General features: G+C 35.9%; 6 protein-coding genes and 2 long non-coding RNA genes across 10 annotated transcripts in view; 2 read left to right on the forward strand and 6 right to left on the reverse strand.

Annotated features, from left to right (window-relative positions):
- Nucleotides 1–20,360, forward strand: part of LOC115621505 (headcase protein) — a 173,109-nt gene that overhangs the window by 76,931 nt on the left and 75,818 nt on the right. The gene's annotated exons all lie outside the window — the stretch shown is intronic.
- Nucleotides 11,232–11,565, reverse strand: LOC115621513. The gene is made up of 2 exons (XR_003995269.1): nt 11,532–11,565; nt 11,232–11,471 (listed from the first exon to the last, which is right to left on the reverse strand). It is a non-coding gene; the product is annotated as an uncharacterized LOC115621513 (long non-coding RNA).
- Nucleotides 12,541–12,968, reverse strand: LOC115621511 (leucine-rich repeat extensin-like protein 3). Its single transcript, XM_030515182.1, has 2 exons — nt 12,931–12,968; nt 12,541–12,861 (listed from the first exon to the last, which is right to left on the reverse strand). Exons 1-2 carry the CDS (start codon nt 12,943–12,945, stop codon nt 12,631–12,633), a joined length of 246 nt encoding a protein of 81 aa, XP_030371042.1. The 5' UTR covers nt 12,946–12,968; the 3' UTR covers nt 12,541–12,630.
- LOC115621512 lies at nt 12,703–14,310 on the forward strand. Its single transcript, XR_003995268.1, has 2 exons — nt 12,703–12,767; nt 14,217–14,310. It is a non-coding gene; the product is annotated as an uncharacterized LOC115621512 (long non-coding RNA).
- LOC115621507 (chitin-binding lectin 1-like) lies at nt 13,995–16,947 on the reverse strand. Of its 3 annotated transcripts, none has more exons than XM_030515178.1 (2): nt 16,918–16,939; nt 13,995–14,310 (listed from the first exon to the last, which is right to left on the reverse strand). In XM_030515178.1, the coding sequence occupies exons 1-2, from the start codon at nt 16,930–16,932 to the stop codon at nt 14,077–14,079; spliced, it is 249 nt and encodes an 82-aa protein (XP_030371038.1). In that variant the 5' UTR covers nt 16,933–16,939; the 3' UTR covers nt 13,995–14,076. The 3 variants fall into 3 exon arrangements, with proteins under 3 accessions (XP_030371038.1, XP_030371037.1, XP_030371036.1); XM_030515177.1 differs by lacking the exon at nt 16,918–16,939 and adding an exon at nt 14,377–14,406; XM_030515176.1 differs by lacking the exon at nt 13,995–14,310 and adding an exon at nt 16,353–16,854 and having other exon boundaries at nt 16,918–16,947.
- On the reverse strand, nt 15,031–15,617 carry LOC115621506 (extensin-like). The gene is made up of 2 exons (XM_030515175.1): nt 15,588–15,617; nt 15,031–15,523 (listed from the first exon to the last, which is right to left on the reverse strand). Exons 1-2 carry the CDS (start codon nt 15,600–15,602, stop codon nt 15,113–15,115), a joined length of 426 nt encoding a protein of 141 aa, XP_030371035.1. The 5' UTR covers nt 15,603–15,617; the 3' UTR covers nt 15,031–15,112.
- On the reverse strand, nt 17,625–18,082 carry LOC115621509 (formin-like protein 20). Its single transcript, XM_030515179.1, has 2 exons — nt 18,048–18,082; nt 17,625–17,979 (listed from the first exon to the last, which is right to left on the reverse strand). The coding sequence occupies exons 1-2, from the start codon at nt 18,060–18,062 to the stop codon at nt 17,701–17,703; spliced, it is 294 nt and encodes a 97-aa protein (XP_030371039.1). The 5' UTR covers nt 18,063–18,082; the 3' UTR covers nt 17,625–17,700.
- Nucleotides 18,374–18,785, reverse strand: LOC115621510 (leucine-rich repeat extensin-like protein 3). The gene is made up of 2 exons (XM_030515181.1): nt 18,770–18,785; nt 18,374–18,710 (listed from the first exon to the last, which is right to left on the reverse strand). The coding sequence occupies exons 1-2, from the start codon at nt 18,782–18,784 to the stop codon at nt 18,441–18,443; spliced, it is 285 nt and encodes a 94-aa protein (XP_030371041.1). The 5' UTR covers nt 18,785; the 3' UTR covers nt 18,374–18,440.

The raw sequence follows: 20,360 nt of genomic DNA on the forward strand, positions 1-20,360 counted from the left end.
AATGCTTTACATGCGAGAAATGCTCTCAAGTGAGCTAAAATGAATAATTAGCTATCCTCAAATTAAGGACAGAGCGTGAGACAAGGCTAACAATTTGTAAAGAAACTTATTCAAAAAAAATAAATAAAAACAACTGAAATTACCCTTTTAAATAAGCTTAACTTCCTAAAAACATTTTGATGCAGATTGAGTTTAATTTTGTGTAATTTAAATTTGCTTAATTTTGAAAATTACACATCAAATCAGGAATGGGATTCGGCCGTGTTTTTCTTTGTGGCTTAACGTTTCTCTTCTGCATATTATTAACTTTCAATTATTCTAATATTCTGCTGATATATCTAACAATTACCATAAAAGAGTATGTGATTTTTCTCATCTCATAAAAAAGTAAAATTAATTGAAGCCACAAACATAGAAAATAAATAAATATTATGTAAAATTATGTGCCATTTAGTATTTTGACTTGTTATTGATTATTGTTAATTAGTTGAAAAGGTTGCCGTTGGTCTACTGGTCTTTTTATAAATAAATAATTTATATGGTGAATATTGTTATTTTTTAATCGATTATAAAATATATTTCTAATATATATTTTCTTATTTAAAATTTGCATTAAGTATTTTTCCTGTGTTGTTTTTTTAAGATTTAAATATTATATTTTAATTTCTATATATTTTATGTATTTTCTTACATTTTGAAAATACATATGTGTGTATGTACATATATGCTTATTATTTATACATTTACTCGCTTATTTATTTATTTTTTAATTCTTCTTTTATTTTTCATTTTCTGTATATATCTGACCATAAATATTTTTATTTTAAATATCATTTAATATCTTGTTTTTAAAATATTTCAAAAATATATTTTAAAGTTTTTTTTTTGCTGTAAATTTTATTTATTTAATTAAATTAAAATTTAAAAATTTAAAATTTAAATCCAGCAGAAACCGGTTTTTTTTTTAACAATAAACTATGCTGGGTCTTGGACTTGGTCTGGTATGCCGTTTATTTAAAATCGTTAGCCCCAGGCACGTGCGAAATAATTTTAATAGTCAAACAAAGCATTCAGATGCTGGTCGGTCATGCACCTTAGGCGCATGTCCTTTTTAGGGGCCGTTTTTGTGTTGCAGAATATATATTTTCAATTTTCTCATCAAGCAAGGACAGACATAGAAGTAATTTTGTGGTGCCTGGGTGTAGGTGCGTTTGGCATTTCCCGTCGTTAAGTGAGCCGCCTTCGTAGGAAAATATATTTGCCACAGTCAGAAGGACAGACAGGCAGACAGACAGCAAACCGCACTTAGACCCAGCGAATGACATTGAAATGTTGTTGAACTTGTGGTTGGCACAGAAAATGCCAGCTCAGAGCCGAATTATATATATACCCACATACATATTAGCTCTTAAGTTTTAGTTGGCTTGCTTTTAATATTAATATTTACTTTTGATATCTATTTGCAGGTAATGTGCCACAAAACAATTTACATATTTATAACTAAAGCTGTAAAGATATGTATATATACTATATGCATATCTCAATATATATGTATCTGAGCAAGTGAGTATGTGAAGCGCTAATTATAAAAATGAATTTAAAATGCGTTGACTTTTGATGTTAACGAGCGCGTCAGCGTTAAGCACTCAATACAGCCACTCAATACTCAGTGCACCATTCAATAATGTATTTAACCTAAAAATCGACAACAACAACAGCTTAAATATACAACAACAACAAGAAAATACTTCAAAGTCTACCTACCCACACGTAAAGGCAACAGCAGCGCAGTCAGCGTTGATGCCATTTGCATTGCCACCATAAACAATTAGGCATTTGTTTACCATCTAAACAACAAAAGAGAAAAAAGTAAACAACAAAAAGCATAGCAATAAAAATTTATACAATAAAGAAATGCAAACGACACTTTTTTCTGGTCGAGATGTGATTTACGAAATATAGTGTATACAGATGGTTGTTATAAATTTTAACCCTCAAGAGTACCAATTTTGCCTAAAATATTAACTATGCTTATACTTAGTGAGGAAATTCCTCTTACATTTTGCATTCAATATTCATTCATATTGCTTATTAACATATAATTAACAAGGAATACATTTCTCTACAAACAAATAATAATAGTTTCTAAATATTGCACGAATTTCTTTCCTAATTCACACCTAAAAAATGATCTTTTTTTAGGAATCAAGCAATCCATCGACATTTATTTTAAATGATAACCATTGGAACTCGGCATTCAGTGAGTGCAATGCGCTTAAATTTAACACACGATGTTATTATCTGTTCAAGATTAATGTTATCCAGTTGAGTTTGAAAAGGATTATATTTATTTTAAAATGCAAAAAGAAAGAGGCTTTAAATATCGGCGTGTTAAAAAAAGTGCATTCATCTTTTATTTTATTTGAAGCCACACCCCTATAAACAATAAATACTAAACAATTGCCTCGTGTCAAGCAATTCTGATGATTGCTCAGGTATATAGAATGTTATGGAAGTATATGAACAATTTGTAGCACATAAAAGTCAAGCTCTGCTAAGTGCCCATCAATATATTGAGAATGTGTTTTCGTTGAATTATTAAGAGTATTAATATTATTATTAAGTGAGTGTTAATACACTTTACCCAAAAAAAAAAAAAAAAAAAAAAAAATAGAAACGTATGCCGCTAGGAAGTACTCGTAAGAACGCAAGTAAAATTTCTTTAAATACTGAAACCAAGGTAGAGACAAACTAGGAATGCAATTTTAACTTTCTAGGGTATAGGAGGGTCTACATGCCATGTGGCCTCAGCATTTACGAAACACAAGCGTTCATACAGACGGACATACGATTTAAGAATACATATACAAGTATATATGTTTAAGTACATATGTATGTACGAGTAGTTGAAATGGTCGGAGAGGCTTTTTTCTGCCTACCCTTTTCCAATAATAAGTAAAATTTGATTACAAATTTTTGTAATTGCTTTGCTTGAAACAATTTACAGATACTAATATGTATTTACTTAGTTTTTCATCAATATTTTACATTTATTGGATTTTCCTTTCGTTTTCCCAAATGTTAATTGAAAAATTGTTTTCCGAGGCTCGGCATATTTGTCTCGCTTTGCGATTGTTGTTGTTGTGTTGTTGTTGTTATTGTAAATGCCAGTGAACCGCAACCATTTGCAATTTGAAAAGTTAACGCTTCATTTGGCATCAAGTGAAATTTGTTCACCTGGGAAAGTGCACAAATATGCGCACAAATATTTATATGCCACTAATATATTTATTTATTTGTAATACATATATACATATACATAAATTTTTAAGGCTCCGTCTAATGTTTATTTATAATTTAATAATTTACAAGCAATTTTGGTCGCTTTTATATTGAACAGACATACATACTCGCTCGTGTCTCCCCAAGTCAACAAACTTTATACACATATGTGCTTAACATTTTATTGTTGGTGTGGTTGCTGTTGTTGTTGCAATTGAAACTCATCTGGTGTGACAGCTGACTGACATAATGTCTGTGTTGTTTGTGTTCATTACGACGACACGACTGCAAAAGACAATGCTCCATGATGATATTTGATCATTATGATGAGAAGACTCAAGACTGTGAGGCACTGAAGCTGCTCCAATCGAGTGTCAACGCTTGAAGCCGCCGCTCCCAAGATCGACCGACTGATGATGATGCTGATCTGATCGCAGCTTATAGTCACGGTTGTTGTTTTTGTTGCTGCTAATGACCGACCGATTGACTGACTGACTGACTAACTGACTGACTGACTGACTGACTGGCTGACAGCCGAACAGGCTCAGTCGGTGCGATGGAGCGGCCTAATTGCTTTTTGCAATATCAATCAAAGTGTTGCTCCACTTGAATTTGTGATTTAACGTGATTTATGTGCAGTTGGAGATTTGCACATTTAATTTTTACATTTTAATTAAATTGATTCGCTACTCGAACTTCAAATGCCGCTGATGACATAATTTTCCTGATGGCTCCCTCCCGCAAACGCAAACCCAGAGCCACCACTCCACACCACAAACACATCTAAGCATATGGTATTTGGCATTGTTATTATGGCTATTGATGTTATTGCCTTAGCATTGCCACTTGTCTATAATATTTGCACAGTATAACATGGCTAAAAACAAACCTCATATTCATGTGGACAACTCTTCTAGAATCCGCTCTTTACTGTATTTCTGCAAAACTTTCCCAAGGAGGAGTAACTCTAACTCTAATTCTATTCAATTTTCTTTGCAAGAGCATTCAAGGGCTCGTTAATTAAATTATGCGCCATAATTTCTAGCTGTATTTGGGCTTCCTTTGATTTGCTGACTCTATACTACTTATTTCAGAATTTAAATTAAATCGAATAGTGTGGAGTCGAAATTGAATTTTTTTTTAACAAATCCTAAAAACCAAAACTTTTGGGAAATTGTATTTGAGGTACCTTTTTATTCTACAAAAATATTCTCATAAACTTTCTGTCTGTTATAAAATAAGTATATTGAAATACAATGAAAAGTATTTGATTTTAATTTATTAGTAATGCCAACAGCGTCAGCGATGTTTCCAAATCTTAATCCAATTCTTCGATTTGCCCAACAGTTGATGATCGATGGAATAAGGTTTTTGGCGCTTTCTTGACCCCCCTCTGAACAATTTATATCATTCCTTGAACATTTCAAACTTTACGGCTGCAGAAATTCTATTCCTTACACAAAATTTAACCCATACTTCTTTGCTGAGAAATTTCGCAAGTTGTAAAAAAAAAACGAAAAATTTTCACGATTTTCAAAAACCCTAAACACATTTGTAAGCAATAAAGAAAATGGAAAATTACAGTGCTACCAACAAAAAAACACAAAGATCTGTCCCTATGAAAACACCCATTTGGTGTAGAAAATCAAGTGCGAGATGACTCTTTTTGTTCATTATTTTTATAAACCAAACCATAAGTGTGAAGCTTTAATTAACAAATAAGAATTCAAATATTGGTATATTTTAAAATCTTGTTCCATTTACTGAGGCTTGACGTTATGTCCGTCTATCATTCGCCCCCAAATGGGGTTTCGGCATAGCGCACAATAAATCTGATTAATGTGCAAATAATTTTTAAAACTGACCGCGTTTTTGTTCGCCAAAATGTCTTTGCAGAATCTTATATATGTATGTATATGTTTTATTGTTGTAGTAGTTGTTGTTGTTGACATTTCAATAGCAAGTTGCGCTACAATTGCGCCTTGTCTTATGTGACTGTGACTGACTTATTTCTAGTTCTCCACGCACATTTAAGTCTGTAGGCACATTTAACTTTTATGTTTTGTGGTGCTCGCTGTCTTTTTGACTTTGATTTATTTATGTTTTTCTGCCATGCTCTGTTTCTACAAGTATGTAATTGTTATTGTTTTGCGTACTGTATGTATTTGTGTTTAGCATTTTCTTTTTAATTGCGGCTTGTTATTTCATGGGTGATGTCAACAGATGTATGTATGTATGTAGATATGTGTGTGTGTATGAACATCTGTGTGGGGATTTCGTTGCGTCTGGGTTTTGTTTTCGTTTTCATTTTCATTTGCGTCTCAATCTGCATGTCGCGCGTACTTGCGACAGATTTATTACTGAGTCCCTCCCGCCCTGCTCCCTCACACTTACTGGCTGCATAACTTTAACGAAATTCAATTGCTGTTGTTGTCAATAGTAATATGCATATTATGAGCGTGGGTGCCATCCACTCCCTACGCCCCGCGTGACACGCTTGAAGGCGTCAAATTTTAAGTTGAGCTTAACAATATTTTTTTCTCTCGTTGCTTTTGTTTGCCTTAATGAAAATAAATTGCTTAATTTGTTGAGTTTATACATAAAATTAAAAATTTGCCTTCTGCTGTTGATGATGCTGCTGCTTTGCTGTTGTTGTTGTTATTGTTGTTGTTATTATTGTTTGACAGTCAGTCTCATCAGACCATGCAAATCGCATTCAAGTTATTCGTGCCTTGCTTTAACCATCACATTTTCACTTAGCCATGCACTGCAAAAACAATAATAGAAACAACAGCTATAGGAACAATAAAAAACAAGAATACAACAAAAATAATAACGAGGCCGCTTCTCTCAGTAAACAAAACTATGAAAATGACAATTATGCCGAACAACAGCACTTTGCATTCCACACAATAATAAAAACATTTGTTTATTGCCCAGAGCTGACAAAAAGAGTATAATTATGTTAGTCCTACTGCATTTTTCATGGCATATTTTACAATGCATTATGTCCAACAGTCTGTTTGTCCATTTGAACGCCTGTATTTCGTAACCTATTGCAAATAAATGTTAATAAAAAGTTATGTGGCTTCTAAAAATACAATTGAATGCCCAGTTTTTAGCTATATTGCGATAACAATTACCACTTTGTTGTTAGAAATAAATATTATTCTATAGATTGGATTTTTATTTTGAATGTCTGAAAACCTTCTTTCGTAAAATATTGGAAAAATTTCTAAACCGATTCGCCCAATTGTACTATGTACCTTCCCAACATCAAGTTTTCATAGCAAACGCAATTCAAAATTTAGTTGTAATAACATGTCGCGCTAATTTCTACTACTGATATGTTTGTCCATCTGAACGCCTGTATTTCATAAAGTATTGGAAATAGAGCCGCCAGAGCATGTCATAAAAATTCGTCCAATTGTTCTATTTGACAAATTATCATAGAGAATACAGTTACAGCTCCGCTCTTAAAAAGAAATCTTTTTCAACATGTTGATTTAATTTGTGAATTGTTTGTAAGTCTGAACGTCTGTATTCCAAGTAAAAACGCCAAACATACTTAGTATAACGATTCTTTCAACTCTTTTAAGTTTAAAATTAAAATCAGCAACTGCAATATGGAAATAACTTTGTTGTTGTACGCTTCGAGTTGAAAAACGTAAATTTATTATTAAATAAATTCAATAATTTTCAAGAATTTTTCATTTTATTTCATGATATTGCGAAAATTTTCAGCCATAACGACGGGGTATGCAAAATGCAGCCCAGACATTACAACAATTTACAGTGGTTTTCCGAGCTTCGTTGGACTTTGTCTGCACATTATTAACTTCACAGTCATTCGAAAGCTGCAACAACTACAAATGCAACAAAAACCGATAACTTTTATGGCTGTGCTTCCTCACGTCTGTTGCACGCAATTTTCTTGGCATAGCCAAAAGGACAAGTGTCCTGCTCATTTGACTGCTGCTGTAGAGCTTTCAGACCGCAGCACAGTACTGGTCCAGTCGGAGCACTTTAATTACAGGCAATCATTTATCATAAACTCCGGGTACAACGCACCATTCACAAAATGTGTGACCGCACCGAGTCATAAATTTATGGCAAGCAGCAGAGCAGACCAGGGCAGCTGCTTTTAATATGGAAATGATGCGAAAGAGTATTTCGAGAGTTGTAAGCCAAATAGGTATACAAGTTTCAAATTAGAGTTCTAAAACATCTTCATATTCAAATGGAAAAATTCGAAGATATTTCAATGCAATCAGTTAAAAAATATTCCAAGATTAAATACAAAATTTTAAAAAGTTTTTTTTATGTTTATTTGATTTGTTATGGAAATAGTAAGAAATTAGACTTAAGTTGTGGTCAGTTATGCAAATAATTTGCATAAAAACTAATATTATTTTTCAAGTAGTTTTTAAAAGAGAGCTCTCGAAAATATTTGTTGTGCATAAACAAATATTTGAAGGTGGAATTTATATTAATTTTCTTTGCTACTACTTTATAGTAATGACTTTACCAATTCGCCAAATCTGCTTGCAAATTGTTTGCTAGTCTGAGCATAGCTTTACTTTCTAGGCAGTTATTTTATTTTAAAACTTTTCATTAAGTTAGACACAATTTATATTTTTATTACAATTTGCAAAGTTCAAAAGTCAAAAATATTGTACACCCCTGCTTGCCAATTGTTTGCTAGTCTGAGCATAGCTTTACTTTCTAGGCAGTTATTTTATTTTAAAACTTTTCATTAAGTTAGACACAATTTATATTTTTATTACAATTTTCAAACAAAGTTCAAAAGTCAAAAATATTGTACACCCCTTAAAGAAATGTTGAAAGGGTTGTTCTAATTACTTTTTTTTTTCGTTTGTTACGGTGTAATAACATGGCGCCTTAACTTAGTTTAAACCATGCAGTTATCGGCTTCCTTATGGCCAATATTGCATCTAAAAATAATGCGAAAAGCTTTGAGCTGAGTTGCTGTTTGCAAAATGCTTTTTATGGACAATTTATATGCGTTGCAATCGTGCAACATGCGGCAGCTGCTGCTGCTCCTCCAATAATCCCATACTCTTTGTCTGCCTGCCACTGCTTTGCTGCCGCTATCGATGCAAGAAATTACCAATTTTTCTGTGTAAGAGACGACGACCAAAGCAAAATGGAAAGACAACTGAAGAAGATGCCATTATGCTCAGCTGCGCGTTGCTGCAACTCAACTCGCCTGCAGGTCTCTTCATGTTCCACGTTCCACTGCCAAGGCCATCAACGTAATGCTTTAAGCTTATTTTATTACCCACCATTATTGGCTACACAGATGAGCTACTTATGTGTAGTATGTTGCTGGCTTTGCCGTTGTGCTTGTAGTTGTAGTTGTAGTTGTGGGCGCTTTTGGCTTATCTGCTGAGCTGACATTTTCAATTTACAAATTTTGATGTGCAAAATTTTTCTTCGCCACTCTAGCGCTGTCGCTTTTTGAGCACTTCGGCCAAAATCAATGTCTACCAAGTTGCCAATTAAGCGCGAAAACTTTTTAATAAACGATGTCGGCGGCAGCTGCAACTGCTGGCGATATTTTCATTTCTTTTTCCTTTTGTTGGCCACTTTCACGCTTCGCCTGAGCAGGCGGCACTGACCTCGTTCAATTGTTTTACATGGGCCGGTGACGCCCGAAATGCAAAATACATGCAATCAGCAGCCAGCCAGGCAAACACCTGCCAACCCAAAAGGGCAAACAAATCGGTATTTAGGGACACGTTCACACCGTAAACAATTTTTCACAAACGCAAGCAAGTTTCTTGGGATTTGGGAAGCGCAGGAACAACAAATAAATTATTAAAATAGGCAAAATATTTTGAATGTTTTTTTTTTTTTTTTTAATATAGGCGATGCTTTGAAATAAAAAGGCAGATGTTTGAAAAGTATAATTTTTAAAAATTTTATTTTATTTATTTTTATTTTATTTATTTTTATTTTATTTATTTTTATTTTATTTATTTTTATTTTATTTATTTTTATTTTATTTATTTTCATTTTATTTATTTTTATTTTATTTTTTGAAAACAAACAAAACCTGTTGAAATACTTAGAAACGCCTGATCCGTGCGGGTCAGATTAGCCCCGCTGTTAGGCCAGCTACAAGTATATCACCTACAAACTTAACTAATAAGTGAAAATGCTTTAAAAAATATATATAACGCGTAAACATAGTCGTGCAAGCAGAACATTTGCAAAAGCGTTTAAGATCGGACTGGTTATGAAACGAAATTCGTTGATCACAAAGCTAATATTTTCCCTATACTTATCTAGATTATGAAAAGTTTGAACAAATTTCAATATATGTATTCTATTCTACTTATAATTAAATGCTGATTTCTAAAAATGCAATTTAATTATAATTTCTTTATCTATGTATTTGCCAACTCGTGCGAACATTACTTGAGACTGACTGTCAAGTGAATGCGCCTTGAACCTGAAATGAAAACCAATCAATTTCTATGGCATCCCACAACATCGCAGTCCCATCAACATCAACAACTGTGCAGCCAATCAAGAATGCTAAAAAGTCAAAGCACTTGATGCTGAAGAACGTTTGTTTTAAATTTAAATATCAAATACTATATACATAGTATACTCGTATATAGACGCAGTGGCTCAGGTTTTATTGGCCAAATGCTATTTATTGTCTAACATTGGCCTCAGGTTCAGACACCTTTATATTAAATTGTGTCTACAACAAGAAACGGAATGCCATAAAATCCTCTTTAAGTCCACCGCCAATACCCACACACGCACACACACACACACACACACAGGCACAATTTTTTTTCTCACGCATATTTATAGACGAAAAGCTGGCGCGCTGCCCCTAAATAAAATATAAGCGCGTCAGACTCGTGCTTAAGTCTGCGTGCCTCGCACATTTGCCAAATAACTCCCGACGGAGGCGCGCATAATGCGCAAGGACAAGGTCAAAGCACCCGACAACATGTTTTTTTTTTGTCCCGCTGCATGAATGGATGGATGGGGGGAGTGGCTTACGCACGCCTAAGAGTATGCAGCATCAGTTTATTAACATTTTACGCAGCTGAATGTCAAATGTGTTTGGGCTCTCTGCGTAAAACATAAAAACACATAAAAGGTATGGGTCGAGGCGAAGCGCCTACGCAAGGGCAAGTGCAAGGACATCACACACACACACACACACACACGAGGCCGTACTCGGAAAATGCTTCCACTTCACGGCCAGGGCCATTGTCACGGCCATGGCCATGTGGAGAAGCCGGCCGGCAGGCAGGTTTCTTTATAGGGACAGACAGGCTGGGGGTCCTTGCAGCTCGTTCTCTCGCAGAAAACTGCGCATGCTCTCGTGCTCAACAAACTCTCTGCCTATCTAAATAGTGTTTATGCTACTGTAGGCTCCGTTTCGGGTTTAATGTCCTTTGCAGACACACACTTACACACACACACGTATATATGTATATATACTTTTGCTGCATTATCAAAGTTGTGTGCGTGAACCTATTGTTGTTGTCGTTGTCGCTTGTACTTTTCTGCTTAAATCGAGAAAGTTTTGTCAGCATTTTCGACGCTTGAATCCCCCATGACTAATGCGGCCTCCAAAACCATCCCTCTGCCTCCTCCTCCTCCCGCCAATCTAAACAGGCGACGGCGGCACGCTGTGTTCGTTGTCTATTTTTAAAACTTTTTCATGGCATACTTTATGGCGTTAAAATTGCTGTGTCTAATAGCATATGCTGCCACCACCCACCCACTCACCCGCTCAAGGCTGGGAAATTCCATGACTTTCCTTGTTTGGCAATGTTTGTTGTGATTGGAGCGAAAAGATTTTCTTCTGATTAAAATGTGATGGAAACAATATGTTTCTAATTGTTGGCCGCATTTCATTCGCTTTCGATTTACTTTTCAAGCAAACATTGTAATAAGAGTGAACATTTTCTTTCTTATATAATTTCCTTTAATGCTTTTAACAAGTAATTTAAAAAGAAAATACATTTTTAATTATTTTCAAAAACCCATGTCTCTTGCGGTAGAGGTTTTTTTTTCTATTGTGACGGAACCTAATCTTGTAGTAACCTAAGTCCTCCGGGATAAACCTTTGGTCCTGCCTCCACCATATTCTGCTGGCCCATCAGCAGCAAAATTGTAGCCACGATTCCACACTGTCAATGAAATAGAATAGAAATGTATTAAAAATCGAAGCAAACAATTCTTCAACTTACAAAATAGAACTTCATTTTTACACAGCTATTGCTTATTTATTGCAACTTCAAACTGCATCGGCCTTATATATTAACAAATGTGTCGTGCGTGGATAATGCAATTAGACATATTTGTTAAGGTGTGGAAAATTGTTTAGGTATGCATCTGATTACATAAATAAAATATTCGACCTTTCATATTTAAAGAATTGTAAAAACTTTATTACAATAAATCCTATTAAGCTTATGAACTTATGAAGTCCACAAATAATTCTATAGGACATCCTTTGAGCAATTTTTATAGGGTAAAAGGCTATATTAGTTATGTGAGAATGTATGTAACACACAGAAGGAGGCGTGACAGACGCCACAAAGTATATATATTCTTGATCAGGATAACAAGACGAGTCGATATAGCCATGTCCGTCTGTCTGTATGAGCGCAAGGATCTCAGAAGGTACAAGAGCTAGAATTACTGAACTTTGTAGGTCTAGGTTCCCCTAATCCCTAGGCAGCTCAAGTTTTTTTTTATTCTCCCCCGCAATTCGTGTTTTTCCCATAATTCCCGTAATTTTTATGTTAGAACAACCGTGCACACAAAGAAAACATAACATCTAACATAAAGAGACACGTGCATTGTATTGCTATAGAAAACAGGGCAACATTTTATATAGCAACGCGATTTCATGGTTGCCTCTCTGTAGAATTACTAAATCGGCAATTTGAAATGAAACTTCAATATATTCACATACTTGAAAAATTGTGAAAAAGATTCCTAAAATGACTGTAAAATATATAACTTATGTATTCTGCGACTGGCTAAAGGCTATGAGCTTATGTTGAGCTCATGTAACAGTTACGTACAAAATATAATACTATTGAGATCTCGCCCAAAAAGCAAATATTCGACGTAGCTTCTGTTTCTGCAACAAATATGACTTAATGGGATCGATTTGTTACTATGACCAGTAGTTACTATGTAGCTTTACTCATGCAACTCAATCGTTTGATGATTAAAAAATACTAAGTATATGGTCAAAAATGTAGAATCTTCACCCAACAAGAGTAGGCGGTATTTATTTGTATGTAGAAGACTACCCTCTACAACACAAACTGGTCATTAGAAATAAAAGCTTGGGCCCCATGAAGGTGGTGGTGGAGCATAATAGCTTGGTGGTGGTGGGGCATAATAGCTTGGTGGAGGCGGTGCTGGTGGTGGCGGGGCCCAATAGCTTGGTGGAGGTGGTGCTGGTGGGGGTGGTGCATAAAATCCTGGAGGTGGTGGAGCATATTGTCCTTGCACCAAATTCTGCTCGCCCAAAAGGAGCAAAGCTGACGCTACAATTCCACACTATAAGTGTAATGAAATTAAAATATAAGTATTAGTTGGCTTTTTTTTTTTCAAAAGAACTCTACTTACAATAAGAAACTTCATGTTTGCGAAATTCCTAGAAGAATATGGAGCCTTTTCGCAGAAATTGGTCTTTTAAAGGAAAAAGCAAAGCATGCCTAATTACTGAGATAATTTCATCGGAGAAGGTTATTAAACAAATTCAAGTTCAAATCAGTTATATGATGATTGTAACAAATCGGTTCGATTTAATGCTTACATAATTGTATTCTTGAAAGGACTTGCATAATTATGATCTTTAACATTTTGAAACGAGAATGGAATGCGGAACACACTTTTAAAAAACCACTTATCTGTTAGGTAAGAAATATATGTAGAACCCAAGTAACATATATACATACATTCATCTTCTGATCGGCGTTTTCAATCACATATAGAATTTGTGTCTATGCTTTTGTGGGTTGCGTTGTTGCTGAGGGTCCACACACACACAAGTGGTCCAAACCTAATTCGTCTTATTCTGTAGTTTCATTTTTGGAACTTATACGTTACGAGATCTTTGCGTTCATACAGACAGAAAGATAGAGGAACGAGCATGGGTATAACGAGTTGACACGATTAAATACTTTGTTTTTGCTATGCATTCTTCTTACCACTACAACGGCGATTATTGAATTGGTTAAGCTTAATAACTGAATTCAAGTTTAAATTTTTTATGCAGTTATAATGAGATTTCTTGTATAATTAAATAAAACGCAGTTTCTTGTAAATATGTATAGCAAAATTATTACTATTCCGTTTACTTTTCAAAGAATTTTGTACTCAGCTATATTTCAATTCATTCTCAATATGACATTATAGGATTATACAGACTTATACATATAGATTTGTATATCTGTTATGTATCTCTATTATGATTAAACACATATAATTCTGTATATTTTTTATATACAAGTAGATCGAAAGATTTCTTCTTAAAAATAGGAAATATATAAAATTCAAACTTGCAAGAGCCTGCATACCCGTTTTATGGTTTGAATGACTTTTCTTTCGGAGAGGGATCGTCTCCTATCCTTCAACCAATGTGAACTAATCGTTTAAGCCCTTGCACCATCAATTCTTATAAAACAATCTTTGAAATACTCGACCTTGACGGCATTTATTTGTGCAATCGTAAGTGATTATCGCACAGTACAACATAGCTTACTAAGACTGCTAATATAAAAATGGGGGTACATAATATCCTGGTGGAGGTGGTGCTGGTGGCGGTGGGGCATAATAGCTTGGTGGTGGTGGGGCATACAAGCTTGGTGGAGGCGGTGCTGGTGGTGGCGGGGCCCAATAGCTTGGTGGAGGTGGTGCATAAAATCCTGGAGGTGGTGGAGCATATTGTCCTTGCACCAAATTCTGCTCGCCCAAAAGGAGCAAAGCTGACGCTACAATTCCACACTATAATGATAATAAAATCTAAGTATGTATAGGTTTTACTTTTTTTAACAAAAGAACTCTACTTACAATAAGAAACTTCATGTTTGCGAAATTCCTAGAAGAATATGGAGCCTTTGCGTAGAAATTGGTCTTTTAAAGGAAAAAGCAAAGCATGCCTAATTACTGTCATAATTTCATGGGCGAAGGTTATTAAACAAATTCAAGTTCAAATCAGTTACATGGTGATTGGAACAAATCGGTTCGTTACAATATTTACATCATTATATTCTTGATAGGACTTGCATAATTATGATCTTTAACATTTTGAAACAAGAATGGAATGCGGTACCCACTTTTAAAAAAACCTTACCTATTATGTAAGAATTTTATGTATAAAACCCACGTATATACATACATCTTCTATGAGAGCTTGTGTCTATGCTTTTGTGTCTATGCTTTTGCGCTGTTGCTGAGAGTCCACCACCAATTGGTACAAACCTAATGCGCTCTGCGTTTTAATCTGTGATTTCATTTTTCGAACTTATACGTTATGATTTCTTTGTCTTCATACAAAGACAGATAGAGGAACGGACATGGCTATTACGACTCGTCACGATTAAATACTTTATTTTTGCTATGCTTTCTTCTTACCACTATATTGGTATAAGCTTGAGATCGTCTCCTATCCTTCAACCAATGTAAGCTTTACGCCCTCATACCATAAATTCTTATAAAACAGTCTTTGAAATACTCGACCTTGACGGTATTTATTTGTGCAATCGTAAGTGATTATGGCACAGTACAACAAAGCTTACTAAGACGACTAAGATAAATATGGGGGCACATAATATCCTGGTGGAGGCGGTGCAGGTGGAGGTGGGGCATAATATCCTGGTGGAGGCGGTGCAGGTGGAGGTGGGGCATAATATCCTGGTGGAGGCGGTGCAGGTGGAGGTGGGGCATAATATCCTGGTGGAGGCGGTGCTGGCGGTGGTGGGGCCCAGTAGCCTGGTGGAGGTGGTGCTGGTGGGGGTGGTGCATAATATCCTGGAGGTGGTGGAGCATAATATCCTGGTGGGGGAGGACCGTAATCTCCTGGAGGTGGTGGGAGGGCTGGTCCTGGTCCCGGCCCTGCTCCTGGTGGCGGAGCGAATAATCCTGGTGGTGGAGCATATTGTCCTTGCACCAAATTCTGCTCGCCCAAAAGGAGCAAAGCTGATGCTAATATTCCACACTATAAGGATAAATATAAGTAATATAAGGTTTACTTTATTTTTTTAAAAAAGAACTCTACTTACAATAAGAAACTTCATGTTTGCGAAGTTCCTAGAAGAATATGGAGCCTTTGTGTATAGTTGGTCTTTTAAAGGCAAAAAGCAAAGCATGCCTAATAACTGCGTTAATTTCATCAGAAAAGGTTATTAAACAAATCAAGTGAAAATCAGTTATATGACGATTGTAACAAATCGGTTTGTTTTAATAAATACATCATTGTATTCTTGAAAGGACTTCATGTATAGTTCTGACCTTTAACATTTAGAAACAAGAATGAAATGCGGAACCCACTATTAAAACCTCTGTACTTACTGGAAAATTTCTTATCTCTTATGCAAGAAATACATGAATGACCTAAAGGCTATAAGCTAGGTTAAATAATGTAGACCATGGCGGTTATAGTTTTCCTTAAGTTTTACCATTTAAGGGCTTAATAACTGAATATGTTATACAGTCGTAATAAAACGTTCTATTTTTATAAGTGTACTATATTAGAATGCTTGTACAAGTATAATTATATACAAATATTTCTCTTAAATATTTTTTTTGGCATAATGTTCTACATTCCCAACTATTAAATTTAACAGAAGAGGACACTACGGTTGACCCAGCTCGATATTATAAAAACATCCTGTACCCAGACAAACTTCCGATACTGAGGTATATGCGCCTCTAGCAGAAGCAAAAGAAGAAGAAGAGCGAACTTGATGCTGCAGTTTGTGGGCATAGTACTGGAGTGAAATTATTTCGCTAATAGTTTTTCTTAGAATTGACCGAGTTGGATGCAATTTAAAACTGAAGTATGTTATTATATGTATTTAGAGATGACATCATTACTAAATTTGGTATCCTGGTTCCCTGGTGCCTTCTATCCTTCTATCAATGTAAATTTTTGCTGAAGCCCATCTGCCACCAATGCCTGTAAACCATTTTCTTAAATACACGATCTTTACGATATTTATTTGGGTGATCGTACGTGATTATCGCACAGTACAACAAAGCTCAATGATACCATTGGGGGGTATAATATAGTGGTGGAGGCGGTCCAGGTGGTGGTGGGGCATAATATCCTGGTGGAGGCGGTCCAGGTGGTGGTGGGGCATAATATCCTGGTGGAGGCGGTGCTGGAGGTGGTGGGGCCCAATAGCCTGGTGGGGGTGGGGCGTAATCTGGTGGTGGCGGGAGTGCTGGTCCTGGTGGCGGAGCGAATAATCCTGGTGGTGGAGCATATTGTCCTTGCACCAAATTCTGCTCGCCCAAAAGGAGCAAAGCTGATGCTAATATTCCACCCTATAAGGATAAATACAAGTAATATAAGTATTACTTTTTTTTTAACAAAAGAACTCTACTTACAATAAGAAACTTCATGTTTGCGAAGTTCCTAGAAGAATATGGAGCCTTTGTGTAGAATTGGTCTTTTAACGGAAAAAAGCAAACCAAGGCATGCCTAATAACTGCGTTAATTTCATCAGAAAAGGTCATTAAACACACTCAAGCTCATATCAGTTTTATTATGATTGTAACAAATCGGTTCGTTTTAATACTCACAGCATTATATTCTTGAAAGGTCTTGCATAATTCTAACCTTTAACATTTCAAAACGAGAATGAAATGCGGAAACCACTTTTGAAACATCTATACGCACTAGATAATTTCGTAGTTATGATGTAAGAAATATACAAGTATGTAAGGCACACGTACATACATGCATCTTGTGATCAGCGTTTTCAATTGCATAAAGATGTATTGGTTTTGTCTATGCTGTCTAGATATTTGGTTGGCCGTTTACGAATGCCAAGGACTCAGCCAAACAGACAGACATGGCTACATCGATTCGTCTTGTCACGTTGACTGAGAATATGGAGATACTTTATTCTCCCTTTGCACAAATAATAGAGACGGTATATTACCTTTCGGGTACAGGGTAAAAAAAAGAAGTTATCTTCGGTCTGGCTTAAGAGCTTATGTTATGAATGTTTGGGAATTTTAGCTCTTATACATTTTCAGAGTTTGGATGTCTCTTCTTTCGGAAATTGTTTAAGCCCACACACACTGCAACATTCTTTGAAATAGACGACCTTGACGGCATTTATTTGTGTGATCGTGCGTTATTATCGCACAGTACAACAAAGCTTACTAATACGGATAATATGAAAATGGGGGTACATAATATCCTGGTGGTGGCGGTGCTGGTGGGGGAGGGGCCCAATAGCCAGGTGGAGGCGGTGCTGGTGGTGGTGGGCCCCAATAGCCTGGTGGTGGGGGTCCAGGTGGTGGTGGGGCATAATATCCTGGTGGAGGCGGTGCTGGTGGTGGTGGGCCATATTCTCCAGGTGGAGGAGGCGCCGGCGCGATCAATACACCTTGCACCACACTTAAGTCGCCGAAAAGCAGCACTGTGGCCACTATACCACACTTTAGGAATGAAAGGATTAAATATTATTATCGGTATTTTCTGTTTTTTTTTTTCTTCTCCTATTTACCAAAAGCGACTTCATCTTCTTGGAGGTTCTAGAGGAATGCTGGACTTTCGTATTCGATTGGCCTTATATAGAGAGAATACAATGCGTTGATAATAGCGGTAACAATTTAATCGGATAAGGTTCTTTATTACAACACAGTTTCGTAATCGTAAAAAATCGGGTTATCCAACTAATCGAATAATCACACGACAATATAAATTATAAACCCTAACAATTTGGAAAAGGTTGAAGGTCATTCATTTTCTTTAGGGTATTGCTTTTCTTACCTTCTGAAGCATTTCTGCATCAGTGCAATCGCTGATGAACGTTTTTAAGCCCTTAAAATGTTTGAAACCTTTGAAATTTTATATTTCAGCGGTATTTATTTGTATGTAAATACTACAAGAAAGTTGTCTAGGACTTATAATAATACACCCATGCAGGTCGTGGGGCATAATACATATATGCTGGTGGAGGTGGACCATAATGCACAAGATGTGGTGGACTATAATATCTCAATGGGGGTCGACCATAATATCTTGGTGGGGGTGGAGGTCTGGGTAGAGGTCGGCCATGATGTACTGGAGGTGGTGGTGCTATCCATGGTGGAGGCCTAGGTCCTATTCCACCTTGAACTGAATTCTGCCCGCTGAAAATGAGCAGAAATGCAGCGACTAAACCACACTTAAAGAATCACATTTTGTTATAAATACCAATAGTTTTAATCGATTATTTTGACCTACCAAAAGTAGCTTCATATTCTCACAGCTCTTTAAAGAATGTTGTGTAGTGAGACGATGGGGTTACACAACAAGCACAAATTTGATAAAAATTGTGATAATTTGATCGGACAAGGCTATTCACCTAATGCAGCTTTAAAATAGTTGCAAGATCAGAACAAATCCATTCGTTTTACTGCTTATACAACCAACGACAGCCGAGAACAGTGCTTGTAAAATTCTGACCTTTAGCATTTTGTAAAATGTCAAAGAGCCTTAATAACTCATGGTATTTTTTTATAGAGATGTGTATCGTTTTACACATGTTCGTCCGTCTGTTTGTTCGTCCGTCTGTATGAACATCGAGAACTTTTTATCTGCAACAGCTAGAAAGCCCAAATTTTGTGTGTAGACTTATCTTCAAATTTTGTATATGGTTGCTTTAGGTGCAAAAAATCACTTATAGCTGAACAAATTTTTGAATGTAATAATGCATTAAAATTTGTTGAATTAACGCTTTTTCAACTGTTAGATTTGTAAAGCTTTTGTGTATATTTATTTAACCTTTCTAGCTATTCCAGCATTTTATCAGACGAAGCCAATCCGCTAGTATACTTTTCTTTCGCTTCCTAAACTTCTTTTTTGTTTGTCAATGCCGTCAGCTAATGATAAACATTGTGGTCATTAACAGCGGCTTAATGTCACATGTTGCATTTGCTGAGTATCCTTGACCCTCAATCCACCTCCTATGTTCATGCGTGAGAGTTAAATGAGGCGCTTAAAAAAGAAGTAGCTGCCAGGCAAGCAGTTAGTGTTGTTGCTTTTATTAGTGTCTTATGTCTGGCAGCTCTTCGTTTTATGACAACTTAGCAACGACGACTGACATATGCTTCATTATCTGAGTGTTTGTTTGTCTGTCCGTCCATCCGTCCGTCCGTCTGCCCGTCTATCTGTTTGTCTCTCTGCTTCATCAGCGCAGCAAACTTTTGTGCAACAAAAAACTTTGCACGCGACAATTTCCAGCATCCATTGCAATCCCCTCCTGTCTGTCGCTCCCCAGCCAGCTTGCCTCACTTGTAATGATTAATGTCAGTTCTTTTTTTTTTTTTTTTTGTTGCTGTTATTACAACGGCTACATTTTTATATTTTCTCCTTTTTTGCAGTTGGCTTTTCATTTTTCAATGTTTGGTTTGTGCGAGTGTTTTTCTTCGTGCCTGCTGCGACCATCAACTTAGTCGTCTGCATTTTAATTTTGTTTAATGAAAAATGCGCGTTTTGCATTAACGAGCAAGCTGTCTGTTATAAAAATTAAAATCAACGACAATGATGGGGCATTTAATTGCAACGCGCAAGGCTAAAGGAAAGTGAGAGTTTTGAGGGATTGCATCTTCCCTTTTATTTATTTTTTGCCTTTGAAAGTGCACTGTGCAGTCAGTCTGCCTAAATTTTAAACAACCTTAACACACGCACACACACTAGCACAGGAAAATGATAAATGAATTGAATTGAATGCGTTTTGAAAAATGATATCACAAGTTTGTCATTTGCGGTTTGTGCTTAAAAACAATAAATAAAAAGCACACTTTTCACACACCAACAAAAATGAATGAAGAGG

The sequence above is a fragment of the Scaptodrosophila lebanonensis genome, unplaced genomic scaffold, assembly GCF_003285725.1.
Source record: "Scaptodrosophila lebanonensis strain 11010-0011.00,11010-0021.00 unplaced genomic scaffold, SlebRS2 tig00000024-arrow-pilon, whole genome shotgun sequence".
NCBI classification, from domain to species: domain Eukaryota; kingdom Metazoa; phylum Arthropoda; class Insecta; order Diptera; family Drosophilidae; genus Scaptodrosophila; species Scaptodrosophila lebanonensis.